We start from the raw sequence: 20,608 nt of genomic DNA, 5'->3' as shown, positions 1-20,608 counted from the left end.
CTAAGCTACCCGTCAAGTGCAAATTCGGCGCAGTGTCAGAGCGTGTGTCCCAGTCCAGTCCAGCTCACCGTCCCACCCCCGTGCCAGCTATTTGCGCCGTCGTTTTCGGGGGCCCATCGGCTTGGGAAGTAGCGCGTCCGATCTTAATTGAGATCCCTACTTTCGAAATAAGTTTCTGCAGGTACCAGGGGCAGCGGAGGCGGCAAATTATGTGCGTGCCTAGCCTAATTGGATTCCAGAGAGGATCGTCAAAAGCAATCCATCGGGGCCTGGTTGAGAAGAAAATTATCAGCCGTTGGAGTGAAGCGAACTGGACACACCCCGAGACCCCTATGTCCTGCTGTCTAATCCACCGCGACCGTGTTTTCTTCAGCGCGAGATGTATAATAAGAGTTGATGTATGCAGTTCGGCTACCTACTTTTCAAGACGTGCATTGTCGCGTTGCTCATTATGTGCATATGGGAAGTATGTACATAAAGTCCTAGGTTACTGTACGTAGAACATCTTGGGCCGGCAGCCCACCCTTCCCCATCATATATGCAGCCATTACCTGCATGGCCTGTACCGTACCGTCTTTGAGCAAAAGGCCTCCACTGCCCAGCAGGCGGCAAGATAGAGGAATCCTCCCCGGCACGCCTGTATTTGTATTTGTTTTGTTAATGGCGTCTACTATTGGGCCGGCATGGTCACTATCGATATTAGCATCTCGACATCCCAGGATTGGATAACGGACGCCACCTATCGTCTGAGATATGATCCAATTGATCGATTGATACAGCATCAGCCTTGTAAGTACTGTATGTAAGTACCTACTGTCGCGACCGTTACCCGTCACACCTACCCAGCTACCCTGTACCACTGTCTGAATGGTTCAACGGCTGTTCACCCTAAGTAAACTTGATGGGTGAACATGCTGGGATCTCCCTACACGTGAGCGAATGTGAGCGAATGAAGACACGACAGGTCAGATGCATTGGTATGGCAGCGTTTTGGGCTGGACCTCATGTCGAACAGGATTGCTACTCTCCTAGGTTGCTAGCCACTAATATCAAAACACCTATTCGGTCGGCGCCCCGTCTCTCGCCGGGTTATCGTTCGACAACCTTCCATCACACACACGCACACACCACAACGCCGTGATGTGCCAACCTTTCCGACAACTGATGCCGCAGGCCCAGCCAGCCCAGTGAACATGCAAGCGACAGGTCAGAAGCGCCTCCATTGAAAGAACAGCGGGCGCTCGTTTGCGGTAATTAGCAATTATCTCATCATGACTCATGGCACTTTTACGGTTCAAGTGTACTGGGTTGCCAAATAGTGCGCAATCGCGGGCTTCTGTCCGTCCGTTCCCGGCGAAAGTTTTGACGCTGTCAACCTCATGTCAGCGGCAAGCGAGGCCGTCTGACCGGGAGCATGGACATAGCGACAATCCGAAGTCATACAAGTCACAGCTGTCTGCCTGTCAGACGATCCGGGTGAGCATCTGATCTATCAGTGAACTCTCGAAAGAGAAAATTAAAATCCTGGGCAGTCTCAGAACAAGGGCTCTCTCTGTGTTCAGATGTCAACGATCAAAACGCCCAGAAACGCCCACCTCTGCTCACCTCATTGGGCACCTGCCCGCCGAGCTGCCATATCACAATCAGGCAAATGTTCTGAATCTCGATTTCGAACGACTAACTGCTTGGGATCTTGTCAGATCGCCAGCCCATGCTGCACCGGCTAGGTCTCCTACCCAAGACCAAAGCCTCAATTCCGTAAGAGGCTGGGTGTTTGTCGATCTTTTTTGCCTTTGCCTGTGCGCTCACCAACCCGCCGTCCCGCCCGCTACAAATGACACTGATAGTGTTTGGGCGCCGGCCACTTTGTTACTCTCAAGTACGGTAGGATCCACGGCGGGCAGAGGGAGGGGAAAGGGTCCTTGAAGTCTACCCGAGTACCACCCTACTACCACGTTCTCGAACAAACAATCGAACTGGAAGAGGTCGCCTCCTTTCGCCACGGAGCTTTCTTCAAAGACTGATTCGCTGGCGCCGCTTACTCCACCACACCCAGCCGGAGCCGCTGGGCTCTTCTCTGTTTCTGGGTGGTTTTACAGGTGCTAACCCCTGGAACCACCCCGCGCTTGCTTCAGTGATCACTGTGGGGACGAGTTCCAACGGGGGTTCGGTCCATCGGCCAGCCAGTCAGCGTGTAAGTCAGCTCAAGTAGTCGATAGCCATCCATCACCCCCTATACTGTGCATGGCTGGCTGGCAACCTGCAGCGCACATGAAGCCGCAAGACGTTCTTCTATTCTGGGAATGGCGGCATGTGGTGGGCGAGTATGCAGCAAGAAAGAATGTTGGCGTTGATTGATTGCGAATGCACATCCACGCGGCCTCTCCCACACCCAACCTTGCAATCCTCTCTACCTCGTATCAAGGCTGGATGTGGGGGGACACCAGATATCGATCAACAAATTCACTGACAACCGAGGGGCCTTCATGTAAGTACTTTCCGTGGCTACAGTTGTCTCACATCAATATCTGCAGCAAGTAATAAACGTCCATGTCCTGCACGGTTCGCAGCGCTTGGACGTTAAGACACCAGCGGCACGCAGTTCTACATGCATGCATGTCTCAGTCAAGGCCGCTCAGTATTGTGTGTCGGTTGTCATTGTTGTTGTTGATTATGTGCTTCTGAGCGGCACATGGCTCATCCAGAAGAATGGTCCCAACCTCCCTTGGTGTATCACCGTGCCTGCTGTCGTCCTCGCCAAGGAGACTAATCTATATACATTCCATACGTCTCGTTGAGCACCTTTCGTACTTTAAGCTGGTGTCACCCAGATAGAGACAATATCGTTGATGTGTATGTGTTTTCATGGAGTTCGTTGCCCGAATAGGCAATTACATGCTTTTTTTTTTTTTTTTTTTTTTTCCCAGCCGCGACTTCTTCCCGGCCCGTCCCATCCGCATGGATCTATTTACAGATCAATAATAACATGCAGCTACTAGGAATGTGTGAATCAACTCCCTCATCTTTCTAATACAGCGTTCCCCCGTTGCTATGGAGGGAATGAGACTCGGCACCAGCCGGTTTATCCTGCGAGTGTGCCGTGTGTGCAGGTTTTCTTCTCCCCATGCGTATCTATCGAACGACTTTACGGCAAGGTAAGGGCCAGTGTCTTACCGCCTTGGCTTCCGTTCAGCTTTGGAGTGAATATTGACGAAATCCAGATACCAGCTCTCGTGCCTGAAACTAGAACGCCGATGCTGGGCCAACATCGATCTGAACAGCATAAAAATACTTGCCGCGTTAGCACACAAGCAGCAAGGGGTCCTGGATTCTTGGGTAATGAACCGATGTAGGTAGGCATGTATCTCCATCATGGGTAGACTTGGATGCGACTAAGGCAATTCATTAACAATGGTGGGTATCTTGAACTGATCATACAATCCCATAAGCCTCCCTAACCGTTGGTCCCGAACATTCAGTCCTCGTGTCTATTCCTCTCGTTTTCTGATCCTGCCTGCTGTGATATGTCGTATCCCATCCGTATAAGCCGCGAGATCAAGGCCCAGACGACTCAGGCCCAACCGCCTCAGCCCCCTCAAAGTTCCACATCCGCCCGTCCACCTCGATCATGTCGAGGCACATCTTCATGAACCGCTGCCGGTACTCGTCCGCCTCGGCCGTGACGCTCATGGGCCCCCTGATCGTCAATCAGGTTGTACGTGTTGATGAGGCCCGTCATGGCCTTGGCGTGCACCGTGTGCTTGGCCCAGAAGAAGTCGAGCACGGCGGCGCGGTAGACTTCCTTGCCGTTGCTCGACCGGACGCCCGTGCACCAGCTCGGCGGGCCAGGCGGCGCGAACGGCGGCTGCGCGGGCGGGACGACGGGGGCCTTGCTGCTGGCCTCCTGGTCATCGTCGTCGTCGGCGCCAGCGTCGTCATCGGTCGAGGTGCGCACGAGGAATAGGGAGTAGTCCACCGCATTGCAGTCGGACAGAAACTTGGTGTCCTTCTGGAGCTGCGCCTTGAAATCCTCGGCTTGGTCCAAAGACAGGTACAGCTTGCCTTCGAACTCGTCGCAGAGCTTCGACTTGGTGGCCTCCGACGTCAGCTTGCCACCCGCGACGTCACGCTCCGGGAAGAAATACGAGACGGGCTTGAGGTCCCAGGACTCCCACTTCTTCGGTGCCCCTTCCTCGCCGCTTCCAGATCCTCCCGACGTCGTTGATGAAGAAGCCTTCTTCTCGTCTTGTCCATACAGGATGTTCTCCATCACGATGTGGTGACTGGGCGCCAGGCCGAACAGTGTACCCAAGCTGCCCCGGGAGCACTCTAGGAAGTCAGTAATGCGTATGAGTAAGCTTCCAGGGTTGGCGCGCATGTGAACCGCGTAGGGCAGCAGCATGTCGTTCTTGAAGAAGTTGTGCTCAAAGGAGCGCGGCACCGACTTAACCAGGTAGGCGCCGTCGGGGGTGCGGAAGAAGGTCGATCCGCTGTAGCCCATGTCGCCCATCGGCTGCAGCATCGGCGCCTTGCCGCTATTCCTACTAGCCGCCGAGGCGGGCGTGAAGCTGTCCTTGTAGTCGGAGGGCTTGATGGCCCAGAACTCGCGCAGGGACCGAAACAGGTCCTCGCGGACCAGCTGGAGCGTCAGCCAGTAGAGGTTGAAGATGCTGAAGATGCGGCCCAGGACCGTCTGGCGCTGGATGGGACGGCCATCTTCATCGTTGTTTATGATGACATAGGTGATGGACTTGGCGATCTGGTTCTCGCGTTGGCCCATCTCTGCGGTGCTGATTCTGATGCTGCTCTGCGCTTTTCAGAATGTGTAGGCTCTAGGTAGTGAGAAATCTTCATATGAACGCCGTTGTTGATGCAGATGGAAGGCAAGGCAACGGAGGATTCATTCCGGGCGGGTGACGTCATGCTCGTCGCCTAGGGTTGGTATCGAAAGAGCGCACCTGCATGCATGTGAGACGATTGGCTGCTGATTTTAGATGCAGCACGCTGATACAGATCCAATCAAGTGCGTTTCACAAAGACGATGCCTTACACGATTCAACCACCTTGATGGGGCAACCAGTACCGAGTACCTTAATAATTAGATCAACCCTTTCAGAGCTTCAAGTACGGCTGGGAGGGAGTGTTAAATATCATTTTGCTATGATGTCGTACTACTGCATATCAAATCGACTGTCAATTATTTTTACTACTATTGAAAATATGGTATACACATTACCTACACCACACCCTCGCACAACTCGAACGTTCCCTCCAACGCCCGCCCAGTCCAGCCATCAAGATTTTCCAAACCACGGAACCACCAGCGGATCATAGCTATCGTTACCATACGCATCACCGCCGTAGTCGAGGTACCCATTAACGTACGGCGCCGGAATCTCCGCAAGCATATCCGCCGCGCCCCCAAAGACCCAGACCGTCTGCATGCCCATGACCATGTGTCCCAGGACGTGGCAGTGCATCATCCACGCCCCGACATTATCCTGCGTGACGCGGATCCGCCACGCCCGCCACCCGGCCGTGTGATTCGCGCTGCCCTTGGCCGCGTACCGGTACAGCTGCGTCGTGTCCCGCAGGGCCGGCACATACCCCGTGCTATTGCCAGGACCGGGACCGAAATGCGCCCGCTCGTTGGCCGCCGCGTCGTACGTCCCGTTGCCGGACCCAAGGTCCCAGAAGTGCTCCCCGTGCGCGTGCATCGGGTGGACGTCCCACCCGCCCGTCGGGCCCGAGTTGCTCTGCCACACGATGTCCAGCACCTCGCCCACCCGCGCCGGGAACGCCTTGGTCGCCGGGTCCCAGCCGCCGTTGGCCACGGCCGCGTCGTAGTTCGGCGTCTGGCCCGTCTTGTACGCCTTGACGAGGTACGGCTCATAGTTCTGGGCCGAGAGCTTGGCTTCTTGCCAGGACAGGTTGTTCGAGCTGCAGCGAAAGAAGATTCTGTGTTAGTGTTCTGCAGTAGCTGGCTGAACAGGACGATGGTGGCGGTGACTTACTCCCATTGCAACATTCCGTTGACACTGCCATTATAGAACCCGTCAACGACGGCTTGGTTCATCGTAATGACCACCGTCCGCGTCACCTCCGCGAGCGTCGGGAACTTGCTCTTCGGCGCGAGGGACTCCAAGGTATACTCCATCCAAGTGGTATACTCCGTCAAGTCCGTCGGCAACTTGACCGGCGACGTGGCCGGCAAACTATCCGGAAGGCGATGGCACCCGACCGTCTGATTGGACTCGGCGGACTTGGAGGTGGTCTTGTACTGCAAGAGCGCGTAGCCGCTGGGCAGGCTCGGCCGGTCCCGCGTCTCGTACCGGATCCAGTACGACGCCTTGCCGCCGCCCGCCTTGAGCTGCTCCTCCGTCTTGGTCTTGAGGAGCGCGCTGAAGCGCTGGCCGCTGCCCATCTGGATGCGGTCCGTCGTGGCCGGCTTCGTGTATTGCCCGTCCGCCTCGATGATGGTCAGCTCCGCGTGGTCCTCGATGCCGAGCATCACGAACGACAGGGCGGTGCCGCCCGTGAACCGCAGCCGGTACGTCTTGCCCGGCTCGACGGTGATGACGTGGGGCTGGCAAGAGGCGCCGGTGGCGTTGCCGAAGGGGGCGTTGCCCGAGCGGCCGTTGACGAGGACGGCGTTGGGCTCGCCCATCCACACAAACGGGTTCGCGACGAGGCCGGCTTCGATCACGTCGTCCTGCTTTCGGTAGTAGTCGCTGACCAGGATGGGGATGTCGCCATCGTAGTCGTACGGTGGCTTGGCCCCGTCGGCCTCGTCCACGATGAGCGCGCCGTGCGCCGTGACGGCTTGGAAGCCGACGTGGGAGTGGTAGAAGTAGGTCCCTGCGTCCCCCACCTCGGGGTGTATCTCGTAATCAAAGTAATTTCCGGGCGCGATCGGCCACTGCGAGACGAGCGGGGTGCCGTCGGAGAAGGGTGCTGTCCTTTGGCTGAGGCCATGCCAGTGCTAGCAGCAAATATCAGTCAGCGACTCGCTCGGTTTGCATAGCAATAGCAAGCAACGTGAACTGAACGTGATGCTACAACTAGCCATCCGAGGAGGGGGTGGTGTTCAACAACGCACCGTGGTGATGTTCTTGTCCGTCATCTGGTTATAGACCCGCACCCACGTCGTCTTTCCTTCCTGGAGGTGCAGGACAGGCCCGGGCGACGTGCCATTGAAGACTACCGAGTACCGCGACTCACAGTCAATGGTGATATTCTGTGCTGTTGCGACGAGTACATACTCGGGCTCCCACGCGCCGCCGTGAGAGACTGGGCCCTGAGCCGCTGCGGCTGCGCATATATGGAGCAGTCCGGTAATGCAACCGGACAGGAGGAGTCCTCCTTTCAACCAGCCCATACTAAGTTAAGTAGCTTGGCTGTAACTAAAACGAACGTCGTCGCTGGAGCGGCACGTATATCAGCGCCGGTGATCGCTTATCTCTTGATCAACAACGTTTCGCATCACTACCACAGCAGACCGTGAGCAAAGCGAATGATAGTAGAGGAAGGGCTTATAGAAGAGAAAAAGAGCAGCGGCTTCCTACTCATCCTCCGCCTCCCTCCCTCCTCACGAATCGAAAACGTCGACGGCCGTAAGTCCGCAATGTCACCCCGTGTAGATCACTTTTCCCTATGTATCCACTAGCAGTCGGATAATATGCGCGGTACGGACCCCTACAGATCGCAGCTGAGGTCGCTGGTTGGGCATGGTATGGCTACAGCAAGACTGCAACGAGAGAATGCAAGGTTGCAGGAGCACTTGCGGTGGCACCGCAGGGGGGTACAAATACCAGGCCTCTACCCAGCAGGTCTAAATTGGACGATCAATAGCGAGCACCCTGGGACCCTGGCATCCTGTCGGCTGCGTGCAGGGCAAATCACTGTCGAAGTCAAATATCAAGATATGAGATGGCTGTTGGGCCAAAGGCGCTCTAGAACCCTCATCTCGACGCACTAATGGCCTTCAAGGCCTAGACGCTTTCATCCCAGTGACTTGGCTGCCGATTACCCCTGGAGCTGAGCTCCCTGGGATCGAAGGGGGTGGGCAGGTGGCTTAATAAGATTGTGTACGATTCCTCCATGCATTTGCCGCTTGTCGATCTCAGACAGTCTTATTTTGCAGGCTAGCCAAAGGCTCGGTCAGGCCAGGCAGGCCATGTGTTCTCTGCATGGCAAAAAACAACGTGCACAGATGCAACAACTTGGACCCTGGCACATCGTCCCGTTTACAGCAAGCAGACGCGAAAGTAAGGATTCGTTCCGTGAATCTGAACTGGCAGAGGAACCGAGTATCGGAATCCAAAGAGCCATGCCTGTTTCATTTCATTGTCTGCCGGACGCGCGCCAACAGCGATATCATGAGCGCGTCCAGCGTAGCTCAGCCAGGCCAGCTGCCGGACTATCACCTCGTGTTCGTGTCATGACGCACATAAGGACTAAACCTTCGAAGCCGTGTCACTTCCGAGTCAAACCCAGACCGACATTGTCGCTTGATATCGATACCGAGTTATTATTAGACCACCTAGGTAAGAAATTGGGCATGTAAGAAATTGGCCCATGCCCAGTGCTTGGGCGACTTCAGCATCGTCATCGTCATGATCTTCACATTTGGGTTGGACGCGGTGGGATCGAAAGAACGCGAGTCGTAAGTATATGATGTAATGAAGCAGCAAACTATTGTTTACCGGTCTGGGGCAAAACAGCCCACCGCCCGCCAAACGATCGCCAAAACTATCGTTGGGCGCCCGACCGCTTGGGCTCAACGCTGCCGCCATTGCTTCTAATGTTTGGATGTTCCTCATCCTTATCTTAAGAGAGTTCACAGTCATTTAAAAAAGCAAAACGACGGGAGCCCCGGAATGACATACCCGGCATTGCTAAGCTGACATATTTCAATCTATTCAGCTAAGTCTCGAACTAGTATTTGGAGCTGGAAGTACCCGAGCCAGCCTTCCCTGCAGTTCACACGGTAATTATCCCTGTTGTCTATCAGTAGAATCAAATGCACACAGTCGCAATTGCGAAGCTATCAGCATCAAGCGAGATACACAGCAGGAATCAGGAATCACACGTCCACGCTTCGAGACATGGCAGTTCCAGCCCCCGAGCGGGCTAGACATATAGAATTCCGAACCAGCCGGACGCATGCATTTTTCTACGTTTGTCCAAAAGTCACCTAATAAGAGAAAAAGATGTACCAAGTAGTCTCACCACCCAGCCCACGTGAGAAACGAAGCCAGTTAAGCCCGCGCCCTACGAAAAGCCCCTTGCGAAGGATAGGTAGGAACGGGATGGCTAGCGTAAGCCAGGAGAGCATCAGGTCTATGGTGAATAAGCCCCCTTTGTTCGTAGAACGCGGGAGGCCAAGAGAACTTGGCGCGTGTCCGTCTAAAGAACGACGTAACCCCCTCCGTCCCTTTTCTATGGATCTGCCTCTTTGTTTTCTTCTTTCCGCCCATCGACTTTCGTCGGAGGCTTCGAGAGAGAAAGCGGGCAGAGAAAAAGGGGGATAGAGGTTGCGACACGTGGCGCGGAGGCCAGTTAATATACCGCGTGGATTACAGAACATCAAGGAATGATCTCGCCTTGTGCTCCACCTTGCCGCGCGGATGTGGTTTTATGGTAATGCATTCAACAGCAGCTTTTTGGGATGGACTCGGGAGTAGCCCAAGTCCTTAAAAGGCGCCAGTAATGAGCAAACGGAGAAACAGTGGGCGTTCACAGCAGATTGTGAGATAGAGTTCGCCAAAGGCTCGGCTGGGCGTGATACTGGCGAATGTTACTTCAGTCGTACCACGAGTGACAATGGCAGCGGCACATATCTCATTCGTGAAGCATTCCTATATGCCCCCGTGTTAGCCTCAAAATTGGTGATTAGTATTTGTTGGGATATGCAGCCGCTTTCTTCTGCATTCATGTGCAAGCTCGGATATCAAGTTGTCCTATGAGTCGAAAACGACCTTCTTCCGACCCCTTCCTCTTCCATCACTCATGTCGTCCAATGACCGATCAATTTCCATGAGGTCGAGCATTTCGACTTCGACATCTCGCTCCATCTCGTCTTCGTCCTGTATCACATCGGCCGCTGCGTTCAAGCTATCCGCAAAGGCAAAGCCGCTGGTTCGTGGAAGCGCACCTGTCGTTTCATCCGTCTCGGTCGAAGGCAAGACTCGATCGGCCTTGTTTGCGGATTCGCGGTGGGCCGATGGGCTTGAAAACCTTCTCCTCGGGTTGATGGAGAGATTGTAAGCCTGGCTGGCAGGTTGCTCCGGCCGCGGGTGCACAACAATGGCACTGCTTTCTCTGGCGCGTTCGCTCATGCCCTTGCGGCGGCCCATTATGCCACCAATGCGTGTTCCGACGACTGTCTCACTCTCACGTACCACCACAATCCGGCTCTCGCCGCACACGGCGACATCGATGGGGAGACCTTCGTTGGTTGCTGCTTGCGGTCCCCCAAACCTCGGGATAGCCGTGACATCGGTACAGCGCTCGCCCATGAGGCCAACGGTAAGATCACTCAGGCGAACCATCCGCGTAGGTTGTGCACCACTGAAGAGGTTCACGCCTCCACCGACACCTTTTCGCATCTGCGCGTCCCAGAACTTGAGAACGCCAGGAATCACAAGGACGTGTTCTGAGCCACCAATCCAGAGGACTGCACTTTCATCTGCGGTGGTCGTCGCCTGGGCAGGGATCGGCATAACAGCGATGCCTCCTCGAACAGCGAATAGTCGGTCGGGGCCAGTGAATGTGGATAGAGCTTCACGTCGGGAATGCGGCGTCATGGGCACGAACTCGCCGCCTGCGCCAGGTGTCCGCTGGGTTCCGGGATTGCGCAGAGGGCTCGTACCTTCGACAAAGCCCGTCACGCTAAACGAAGTAAGAGCAGCACCGCGAATGCCAGAGCCCTGTTTGCCCAGGACAGGTCCTTGTGGCGAAACGCCATCCACGTCCCAGATACCCCACTGTCCATCTGCCAACAAGGCCAGAACAGCCCTGCCGTGAGCTATCCAAGAGGCTGCTATGATGGGTTTACGTGATGACGAGGGGCGAGCGAAAGGGGGTAGAGAGAGATGAGCCATGAGCCTTGGGAGGGAAAGGGGGTATCTGAAAAATCGTCAAGGGGCATGGATGCTTGGGCGTAGTCATAGACCCTGATGGCCTGGGAAGTGTTGCACAGGAGTTGGGTCGAGTGCGTAGAGTTGAAAGCTACGGACGAGAGCGGGGACGTGAGGAATTCGGTCTGGAAAGGCTCGACTGGCCGATCCTTCGTCGTCTTCTCGAGCGGAACATCCCAGAGGCGAAGGGTCCCTGATGCCTCTTTTGAATGCGCTGCTATCACAGCTCGTGGTGCGGCTCTGCCAGTGGACCGCGAGCGCTCTGCGGACTTGCTGCGCTCTGTCGTAGGCTTTGGCTGGACCAGGGTCATGGCCAGCCCATCACTGCACTTTTCCTGGCCCATCAATAGGGTGATTGACTCGCCCCATTTTCCGTTGCCAGCTTTCCCGGCCAGCAAGTTCACGCGGAGCTCTTCCCGAGACTTGCTCAGAGGCGAGGGTGGTGTCAGAGGTAAAGTAATCAAGTAAACCTCACGTGTTGCACAAGAAACGGAGAAGACGATTTTCTCCTTAAGCAAATCGGCACCGTTCCAGGCAGCGTCATCGGCGCAACAAGGCGTCATAGGCAAGGTGGCAATGTGGAAGACGGCCGTGCCCATAGAGAGGTCCAGCGTTTGCGTGATGTCGGTCTGGGGAAACTCGTCCATATTTCCATCTTCGAATTGCGGCTTATCTACGAAGGCAGCGCCGTCTTGGGCCGCAGCGTCGTCGTCGTCAGAGTCAATAACCATGACGGAGTCTTCGGGTGCGTTGCCATTTTGTTTGCCCTTTTTTCCTTGGCCAACATCTTCGTAGGCAGAGGCCTTGAAGGGACGCCCTCCGCGCCAGATTATGGAAACGCCATCTTCATGGCCGTAAAGGACGATGGTGGCGCCTTGGGGAGAGAGGACAGGGTATGTTTGGATGGTGTGTACCCGGCGAGTCAAATTGTATCTGAACATGGCGCAAGATCGATCAGCTTCCGGGAAAACGTCATTGAGCTTGTATCTCGGGCGTAGCTTACGTGGTCTGGGTATTTTGCGCAGTACGGCGCACTCGAGGCCCGATGCTGCTGACTGCCATTGCAGCAGCTCTGGTCCGGCTGGAACCTTGACAAGGCGCGGTGTCGTTGTAGATCTCAGCGATGTGAAGGGGTCCGATGCTTGTGACCGTTGTCAGATGAAATTAGGATGGTGCGTCGAATTTCAGAGCGGGTATGGTATCGGCACGCTTGATTTGTCCCGTCGCAAGGCAAGGCGTCACTTTTACTTTCGGAAGTTCATCTTCGCCCAAACACGCGGAATGTCTGAGGTGGAGCTTGACGCGATCCATGTCCAAAGTTCCAGAGCGTGCTGAGCTAAGCTTTCCAGCATTTCATTCTCGAGGTCATGTGACCGTCGGCGCAAGGACCAGCTTCAGCAGTTCTTGACTTCCAGTCTTCCAATGACTTCCAACTTCTTGACTTGTATGATAGGGCGACCCACACTAAGGCATCAATGTCAACTTGGTCGTTTGACTTGTCCCGGGTAACTTTGAGGTTAAGGTCGACCAGACGTAGCTTTTGCCTTCAATACTTTCCATGCCAAGGTTGGGTCAGGTACCAACCTACTACCTACTACTGGACTATTGGCAAGAGGTGTCGTCAACATTGTCATCATCGTTTCTTTTATTGCTCCATCCAGCTGGCATCGTCGTTTGCTGCCGTTTTCGCTTGGGGTTCCTTTTCTTTCATCTAACACTGGGCTTTCACTCATGCCATGGAAGCTAACTCTTATTAAACCAATCCCCTTAAGATATGTAATTAAGCAGTCGTCACGTGCTGTACAACAGCAGCAGTAACAGAAATCAATCAACCCATAGGTAGAATGCATACATGACGAGCCAACCCTTACTCTGTGCCACGTTTCAAACTAGCCGATCCTCACGTCATTTCTATAGCGAGCCACGAATCCCACTGCCGAAGCGCTTCTCACTCACGTTACCAGTCAAGTCACAGTCCCTTATTGCTCTTATCAGCCTGCCAACCTGCCCTATCCTATCTTGCCGGGCTGTTTCTCTCAACAGTGGGTATGTGGGAAGCTCCTAATCTCTGTGCCTTGAATCTGCTTAGGCGCTCCAGGAGGCCGTGCAGCCGTGTCCTCGACCGCAATGATCGGGATGTATGGTGATCGTCTGTCCTTTCGATGAAGCCGTTGTATCACAATCTTGATCGCGAAACATCCCTAACCGATGCTAGGGAGAACCAAACTAACCTGCTCGCCTTATCATGACTTCTCACTCAGTATCGGAGCCTAGTGGTCTCATTGCGAATCAGGGTAGTTGACCGGCCAGAGATGTGTCAGTCGACCCGCTGCTACTAACTTTTGCAACGCTGCTTGAAAATGACCTGACTGATATCCAACGACAAAATGCCCAGCCAAAGATACGACGCACTGCTTATAGTCAATTCGGGTGCGTCCTGTAGATGCGTAGACGGTCAATTGCGGAAAAACGTTGTAGGTGTATGCACAAGGGTATTAGTTTTGTGAACGTAGGTTCAGATATGTTGGGCTATCCAGATAAATATACAAAAAGTGCCTCAATGCCAGTACCTTTTCACGCTGTCTATTGTCCTAGATCCCGGTTCAGGGGCATACCCTTCGAACACCGCAGAATCCCCAGACAGCACAACCCGTCAGTCAGTGTGTGCATCACTGAGACGAGGCAACCAGTCGCGTGGTTGATGTATCCCGTGGGACCCCCCATCTATGACATTTTTTTGCTCAGAAGGCCACCACCGCCTTTGTTGTAGTGCTCGCTGTAAATAATTTAAAAAAGTGTATGTGTTCGAATGATTCGCGCTGGTCGTAAGGCGCCTCTGCGCTTACGCTCGGGTCCGAGCAGAAGATAAGAGGTAAGGAGGGGACGGCAATTGTGTGACCGGCGGAGTAGTTAGGTGAAGGGTGATGCGTCGAGTACCGGTTCGTGCGCCCAATATATTGCTGTTATCCAACAGCCTGCAAGACACTAAATAACGCCAAAGGATCGTCGGGTATGATAGGAGATCATCCAATGACAACAGACACCACACCAGAGAGAACGCCGTCAAATATGCCAATGTGGAACAAGTAGGTACAAGCCGAAGTCATTCGTTCGTCGTGAGTTGATGCTTCTAGAATGCGTCTTGACGAGTCGCTCAAGCATTGGTGACCTGCAGACGTGTTAGTGACAACAAACTTAAGAAATAGCCTGGAAGGCGCAATTTGGGTGTACGCACTCGGAGGATTCTGCGAGAGTAATCTTCGTTGTCTGCAATGCTTCCATCGCTCATTCTGCGCTGTGCCATAACCGGGTCGAGACGCTGGTCGGAAAGGGAAAGGCCGCCGCTGCTGGATGGAGGCTTGCCGCCTGCGATGAAGGCGTTGACAGCGGCGTTTCGCCTGTGCTCTTCCTCGATCTCGGCATTTCTCTTACGGCGGTAGAAGAAGAAGGCACCGCCACCAATGGCACACACGACAAGGAGGCCGACGACAACGCCAACCGCGATGCCTACAGTGTTCGTCTTGTTGCCGGAATCTGATTCTTCCGATGCTGTTGCCGAGGGAGCAGCTAACGAGGTTAACACATGACAAACCTCGAAAAAGATGAGGGGGTTACTTACCAGAACTCGTAGCAGCAGCAGGGGCGTTGGTGGATGTGGACTCGGGTGCTTTTGATGAAGACGTCGATGGGTCGGGGTCGTCCGCTACTTGTTTGCGAATGCCGATGTTGTAAACTGTCCAGGCATTCAGACCACCACATGCGTCGGTACCGAAACCCGGGCATGGCTCTCCACAAGCCGAGTCTTTGGTTAATGAGGACTTGGGCGGGTATGCGTCGCCGCACCAACACTGGTCCATTTGTGAGGCGCCGACCGGCTTCCCCAGCTTGCGGCAAGTCGTGGCACACTCTCCTTGCGACTGGAAGTTGGAAGTGCCGGCTGCCTTCATTGTGCCCTTGGAAGAGTAGCATCCGTGAACGGTATCGGGTCCAAACTCGGGGTCTTGTGCCGGTTTCTGGACTCCTTGCTCTGCTGCGGCGGCCGCCGCAATAAGGGCCGAGATGACGAAAGATTTGAACAACATATTGAAGGTGGTTGAACGGGTAGTTCAGTATAACGATTTAGCGAATGTGGTATTGAAAAACTCTCAAACCGCTCAGCGACTCAAGAACGATGATATATCGAAGTGACAAAATGTCGGCTCCGCTGGGGAGAGGGCTGCTGAATGAAAGTTGACAGGTTTCTATGATGTGTTAGTGAATTGGTCCGATGAGATATGCTGTAGCTGGTGTGGTCCGATCGTAGGAAATATGTTGGTGTGCTGTTATGGGGGTGTCCAGCCGATGCGTCTTTGACGGAGCCTCCGAGTTGCCAAACAAGAGGTGACGTGAGATGAAGGCAATACTTCTTATTCGTCGTCGACTCTTTGTTGTACTGGATAGACCATGGAATTCGAACGAAAGGGCCGAGAGTATAACAATGCACCCATTTGACAACTCCTTGTCCTCGTTCCCATAACAGGCTACCCTTCTGGCAGAAGGGATATTGGCACTAACTAACCTTTGCTTTCAACAACCTTCCTCTGGCCTGGTGGTGCAACGTCTTCTTCGGCGGGTCGTGTGTTGATGTATTCGATGGCTGGTTGACGACAAAATAGTCCTCTTGCCTACGCCTGGGTGTGTAATTGACAGCTTCGTTGTGAATCGATGGCCCTCGCTGGTGGTGGTTGAACGACGAGCAGATAGCAAGTCGTGTGATAAGAGAGTGGTAGGCACGACGAGAAGCCTTTGAGGGTGCCTGGCGTGTGAATGGAGACGAGACTGCTGACACACGATAGTTGTGAGGTGTTTCTGTCGGGTTTAGGAAAGGAAGGAGAGATCTCAAGTGGCCGAAACGAGAGACAGGCAGGTGAGATCAGACGAGAAGAGTGAGTGGATGCCCGGCAAAGCGCGAGAAGAGGGACTTGGGGGAAAAGGGAGGGAAAGATGAGAGCGCACGGAGGGGACTTGGGACATGGGAGGATGGGAGATGGGGCCCAGGCCAGAGAGAACCGACAAGGGTGTGGGTGGGTGGGCAGTGATGAGAGGAGAGAGGAGGCGGCTTTGCTGTCTCTGCTCACATTGCATTGCATGGCCTGGCTTCTCGCAGCACCAGCAGCAGCACAACCACCAAGACCACCACCAGTGACCACCACCACTCCTCCTCCCCACGCACTTATTGCTGTGTACAGAGCAAGTCCGTACCCTGCTGGCAAATCACATCAAGCACCTAATTCTCGCTCATCACTCCACGTCGCCAGACATGATCAAGGCCCCGAGAGTACAAGTGGGAACTCTGTGGAGGGCCGTCACGCCGTCTGCCTCTGGTCTGGCCGGTTTGACTGGTCCAGAGAGACAAGCGAAAGAGACGGAAATTACACCGACCAGGGGTGTCTGGTGCATATCCTTCCTTCTTTCTTTTTTTTTTTTAGCCGGCGGAAGTACATACAGTACAGCACACAGTACGGTATTGATTATGTACTTTGCTGCCCGCCTGACCAGCCGGAAGGGGGAGCGAGTATCGTCGCAGTGTGAGTGTGAGTGGGAGACTGGGAGTGAGCGAGTGAGCGAGTGAGCGAGCGTGCACTCTCAGGCACTGCAGGCCCTAAGCTAAGCCCGCAACAGCGTCCCCAGGCACACAGCGGCACTGCGGTTTATTCTGGCGGAGGCATTTTTAGCTGATTGGGTTGGGTTGAAATCGTGTCGAATGCCATGCCACCCCTTGCAGTAGTGCCCACCACCATTTCCGTTTGTGGTTAACGGTTGAGACGGGTCGTGACGGATCCTAGCCAATTGCGAAGATAAATCATCAGATGCGAGCCCACCGGCGCCCGTCTCATTGGCCGCACAATCATTTTGGTGTGAGACCCTGGGAAAAGGGAGGCGACATCCCAGCCCATCCTTGGCCGCGAAGAAAACAAAGTGCCCGGTATCGTACAGTGTGCCCAGCACGGTGGCAGCGATACTTCCGCGCCAGCCATCTGCATCTGCATCTGGGCTTGCACAAACCCAAAAGCCCTCCCTGCATATCGCGGCGACGGGAAGACCTTGCACACCAATACATGCTGAGCCCTCGCGATCTTCAGGAACAATTGCCTTTCTCGAGCCATTCCGGGAACACAAACCAAGGCACAAGCGTTGCATTCGAGACATTCATAACCAAGATAGTCCCAGTCCGCTCAGACGTGTCTGTCGTGGTCGAACCTCGACATCTGCCATGACATTAGACTTGACACGACCAATCCGCTGTCCGTCTGTCCGCCCGTTCAATATCGATGGCCAATGACTTTTACAGGTATCCGTACCAAAAGCCAGCAGCTACTCCTTATCGCGAGGGCGAGGAGCTAATAACGGAAGCAGTCGCCGACAACGAAGGCAGCGCAGGCGGTCGCTGGCCCCTAGCAACTGGTTCGATGCCGGACGTAGGAAAAGGTTTGGGCCAACCACCAGCTGAAATGGACGATAACTTTCGAACCGTCGCGCGACATCGCACAAGTAAGCAGCAAGCCGCCGAATCGAGTCAAACGCGAAACATGAAACCTCGCTCGTCCAGCTCTGTTAGTGCGCCAATCCGGGAGAGGGGTGAAGATCGCGTTTGACATCCAGACCCGACCGCCTCAATGTCTGGGATAGAGACCATCGGGGATTTCGTTTGTTTTGTCGTGCTCTCCCCCTTCCAAGATCCCGCGGCCGCATCACTTGCATCAAATGATACGCGACTGACTGATGCCGACTGTCGTCCTCTTTTTTCGTTTGTCCATGCATGTGTGCATACATAAGATAAGACATGCATACATGCATACATACACACGAGATGGCTTGCATAACTAATCCCTACCTCTACCTAGCTGCCAAAAGAGGTAAGTGACATTGACGCAGGCTGAGCTTGGAAGCTTCATATCCGCAGGTATGATTACCTCTGTTTCGTTCACCAAGGACACAAGGGCCGGGACTGGGACCAGGACAAAGCAACGACCGACTCATGGCCACACATAGCGGGCAATCAATTCCTGGCAAGATCCTGCCACTCAATCCAAGATTCTGTTTACCTTAATAAGAAGGGTGGGATGGGCAGAAATGGAGCCGGCCCCTGCCCCCCATATTCGATGCTGGCGTCCGTGTTTTTCATGCACATGTGCGCGCGACGGAACAAGTCCAAGGCAGCACAGCCTCGATCACGTTGCTGTTTAGCGACACCCTCGAACAATACTTTTTTTCTCCAGGAATGCATGGAGAGATCCAATTAAAAAATAACGACCCCGGCGTGCATCGTAGCCATGCATATGGGATTGCCCATTACCGACACGAGATTTAGAATTGAAGGCTTCGAGAATTTGCCAATAGCCTGAGCGATAAGCAATTAATTATTGCTCAGCTGAAGCTCAAAGGGCAGGTTCCGTCCGTCGCAACCGGCCGTTGATCGACACGCCGGCCGTCGGTCAAATGCTCCCAAATGTGACGCTGACGACGCTGCTCGTTCCTTGCTCGCCATCTCCGCCGCCCGGAATTCCCTTCCCATCTCGCCTTCTTTCCCGGTGTTTCTAGAGTCGACTGTCTCTTGGGTGTGTGTGTTCGCCGCCACGCCGCCACGGCAGATGCATACCAGGAACCCTTCCCCTCGTGAAGAGTTTTGTTCGATTCTTCGCACTCACGCCCTATTACCACCCCATGCCTGCACGCACACGACGCACACGACACACGCACGCTGCATGTCGTACCGCGCACCGACAATACTACACATCATATCATATTTAGAGCACCATCCTTGCTGCCATCAAGCAGTCAATCAATCAATCAATCGGAACTCAATCCTCCATATTGGTTCTAAATTTGTCTCTGTGCATTTGGATGTGTGTACGGTGCGCATGCACATCTAGGGAGAGAAAGACAGACAGCGAACAATCATGTCACCGTCTTACGTTTGGCGTGAGAAATCTTCGTATTCCTCTGTTGCCGAGGAGGAAACGACAAGACGCCACATGCTTGTGTTCGGCTTCCAAAAATGCAATTTTTCCCTTTTCTTATTTTTCCCTTCATTCCGGCAGGCGGCCACCCCCAAAACAAAAAAGGAAATCAAGCCTTCATTTGCATTGAAAAGGCGTGTCTGCGTGTGAAGGAAGGGGAGAAGCCGAACAGGCCGCGCCCCCTCGAAATCCACAAATTGGCTGGCGCCCGCAGACCCGTTTCCTCGGGTCGAAATGACGGGGGCTTGCCAAGGGGCGACACGCGGCGTTCCCCCTTCAGCCTCCACCCTTTACACTTACATCCTGCATGCACTGCTACGCTTCATCGTTCTCCACTTGGCCTAATAAAGGTGGCTTTTCTCAGATGCACCACCCGCAGGTGTAGTTGTAGTTGCAGTTGCTTGCACTGCTTACTGTGTTTTAGGGGTCTGCTTCTTCGACTCTTCGAGGCCTCCGCGACCACGTCGATGGATGCGGCTAGCCAGCTTCATTCTGCTTCTTCGTTAGATGGGCATCAATCAGATCAGGGTCGTTCATCTCTCTCTTGGATTTCAGGGTCCGATTGTACAGCACATCAGGCTCCCTCTATTCAAGGTCATCTAAACTTATCGCTCAGCGAAAGATGGGGGACTGTCGCAAGGCTGGCTACGCGGGAAATCTGCCGAATAACATAAGGTTACTGGCGTCAAGCCAAGCCGTTGAGTCCTCGTCTGCCAGTGTATCACCTATCCCCTTGGCGTTCTATTAGAGGGTGTCTCCCCATCTACCCGGAGACACAGGCTGACCCGACTAAGGGTTGTTTGATCTGCCTTCCCGTGGGCGTCAGACACGAAACACCGGAAACAATCGCGGGGAGGCATATGCTCTAACCTGGGGGATCATCGATGTAACAAAAATAGCCTTGGGAAGAGTATCGACTCAGACGCTTAGTAAGAGGCAGGAGTTGTCGTCCCTCGTACTCTTGACATGTGTAAATGTGTGTGCATCTGTGGTTCATCTCCTGAGGGACAGATTTTTCACTGCTGTCGTCTAGGCTGACCTTCACGATTGATGCATTGCTATCATGCCACACGTCCCGTCCCGCTCCGGAGTCAGCCCGGCCTCCCGAACCCATTGCCTGTCGTTCACTGGCGGGATGGGCTCCATGCAGCCTGTCGTGCACTCCGGGATCTCCTATGTGGGGGTCCTCCGGGAAGCAGTTGCATAACTACCGCCCTACTTTTAAAATGACTTCGGCTATATGTATGCATCTGGAATGTTCTGGCTCGCTGCGTGTAGCTGTTACCTTTGCCCCTGTTCATAGGGCTTCCGAATGCACCGATGTTCCTCATACCAATCGACTTTCGACATCATGGTATCATTTCCATGACACGCTGATATACTTTAAACATTCGACGGACCGTCTTGAAGACAGGTGGTGTTTGTATTCGATGTGCCCTCTGAATAACATCTGCTGTTTAGGATTAT

The 20,608-nt window shown here is 54.2% G+C and overlaps 5 protein-coding genes across 5 annotated transcripts; 1 reads left to right on the top strand and 4 right to left on the bottom strand.

Annotated features, from left to right (window-relative positions):
* Window positions 1-3,555: 3,555 nt before the first annotated feature.
* On the bottom strand, window positions 3,556-4,780 carry PG997_003465 (uncharacterized protein; the record flags this gene model as incomplete). The annotated part of the gene is made up of 2 exons (XM_066807780.1): window positions 3,556-3,697; window positions 3,720-4,780. 2 exons carry the CDS (start codon window positions 4,778-4,780, stop codon window positions 3,556-3,558), a joined length of 1,203 nt encoding a protein of 400 aa, XP_066671398.1.
* A 514-nt stretch (window positions 4,781-5,294) lies between these two features.
* Window positions 5,295-7,378, bottom strand: PG997_003464 (uncharacterized protein; the record flags this gene model as incomplete). The annotated part of the gene is made up of 3 exons (XM_066807779.1): window positions 5,295-5,940; window positions 6,015-6,982; window positions 7,100-7,378. The coding sequence occupies 3 exons, from the start codon at window positions 7,376-7,378 to the stop codon at window positions 5,295-5,297; spliced, it is 1,893 nt and encodes a 630-aa protein (XP_066671397.1).
* A 2,584-nt stretch (window positions 7,379-9,962) lies between these two features.
* PG997_003463 (uncharacterized protein) lies at window positions 9,963-12,203 on the bottom strand (the record flags this gene model as incomplete). The annotated part of the gene is made up of 3 exons (XM_066807778.1): window positions 9,963-11,041; window positions 11,068-12,074; window positions 12,145-12,203. 3 exons carry the CDS (start codon window positions 12,201-12,203, stop codon window positions 9,963-9,965), a joined length of 2,145 nt encoding a protein of 714 aa, XP_066671396.1.
* Window positions 12,204-14,295: 2,092 nt separating this feature from the next.
* Window positions 14,296-15,223, bottom strand: PG997_003462 (uncharacterized protein; the record flags this gene model as incomplete). Its single annotated transcript, XM_066807777.1, has 3 exons — window positions 14,296-14,310; window positions 14,377-14,708; window positions 14,761-15,223. The coding sequence occupies 3 exons, from the start codon at window positions 15,221-15,223 to the stop codon at window positions 14,296-14,298; spliced, it is 810 nt and encodes a 269-aa protein (XP_066671395.1).
* A 2,229-nt stretch (window positions 15,224-17,452) lies between these two features.
* PG997_003461 (uncharacterized protein) lies at window positions 17,453-17,776 on the top strand (the record flags this gene model as incomplete). Its single annotated transcript, XM_066807776.1, has 1 exon — window positions 17,453-17,776. The coding sequence occupies one exon, from the start codon at window positions 17,453-17,455 to the stop codon at window positions 17,774-17,776; it is 324 nt and encodes a 107-aa protein (XP_066671394.1).
* Between the last annotated feature and the right edge of the window lie 2,832 nt (window positions 17,777-20,608).

Source organism: Apiospora hydei (assembly GCF_038363865.1).
Source record: "Apiospora hydei strain CBS 114990 chromosome Unknown utg000004l_segment0_segment0, whole genome shotgun sequence".
NCBI lineage: Eukaryota > Fungi > Ascomycota > Sordariomycetes > Amphisphaeriales > Apiosporaceae > Apiospora > Apiospora hydei.
This window is presented reverse-complemented; position numbering and strand designations above follow the sequence as displayed.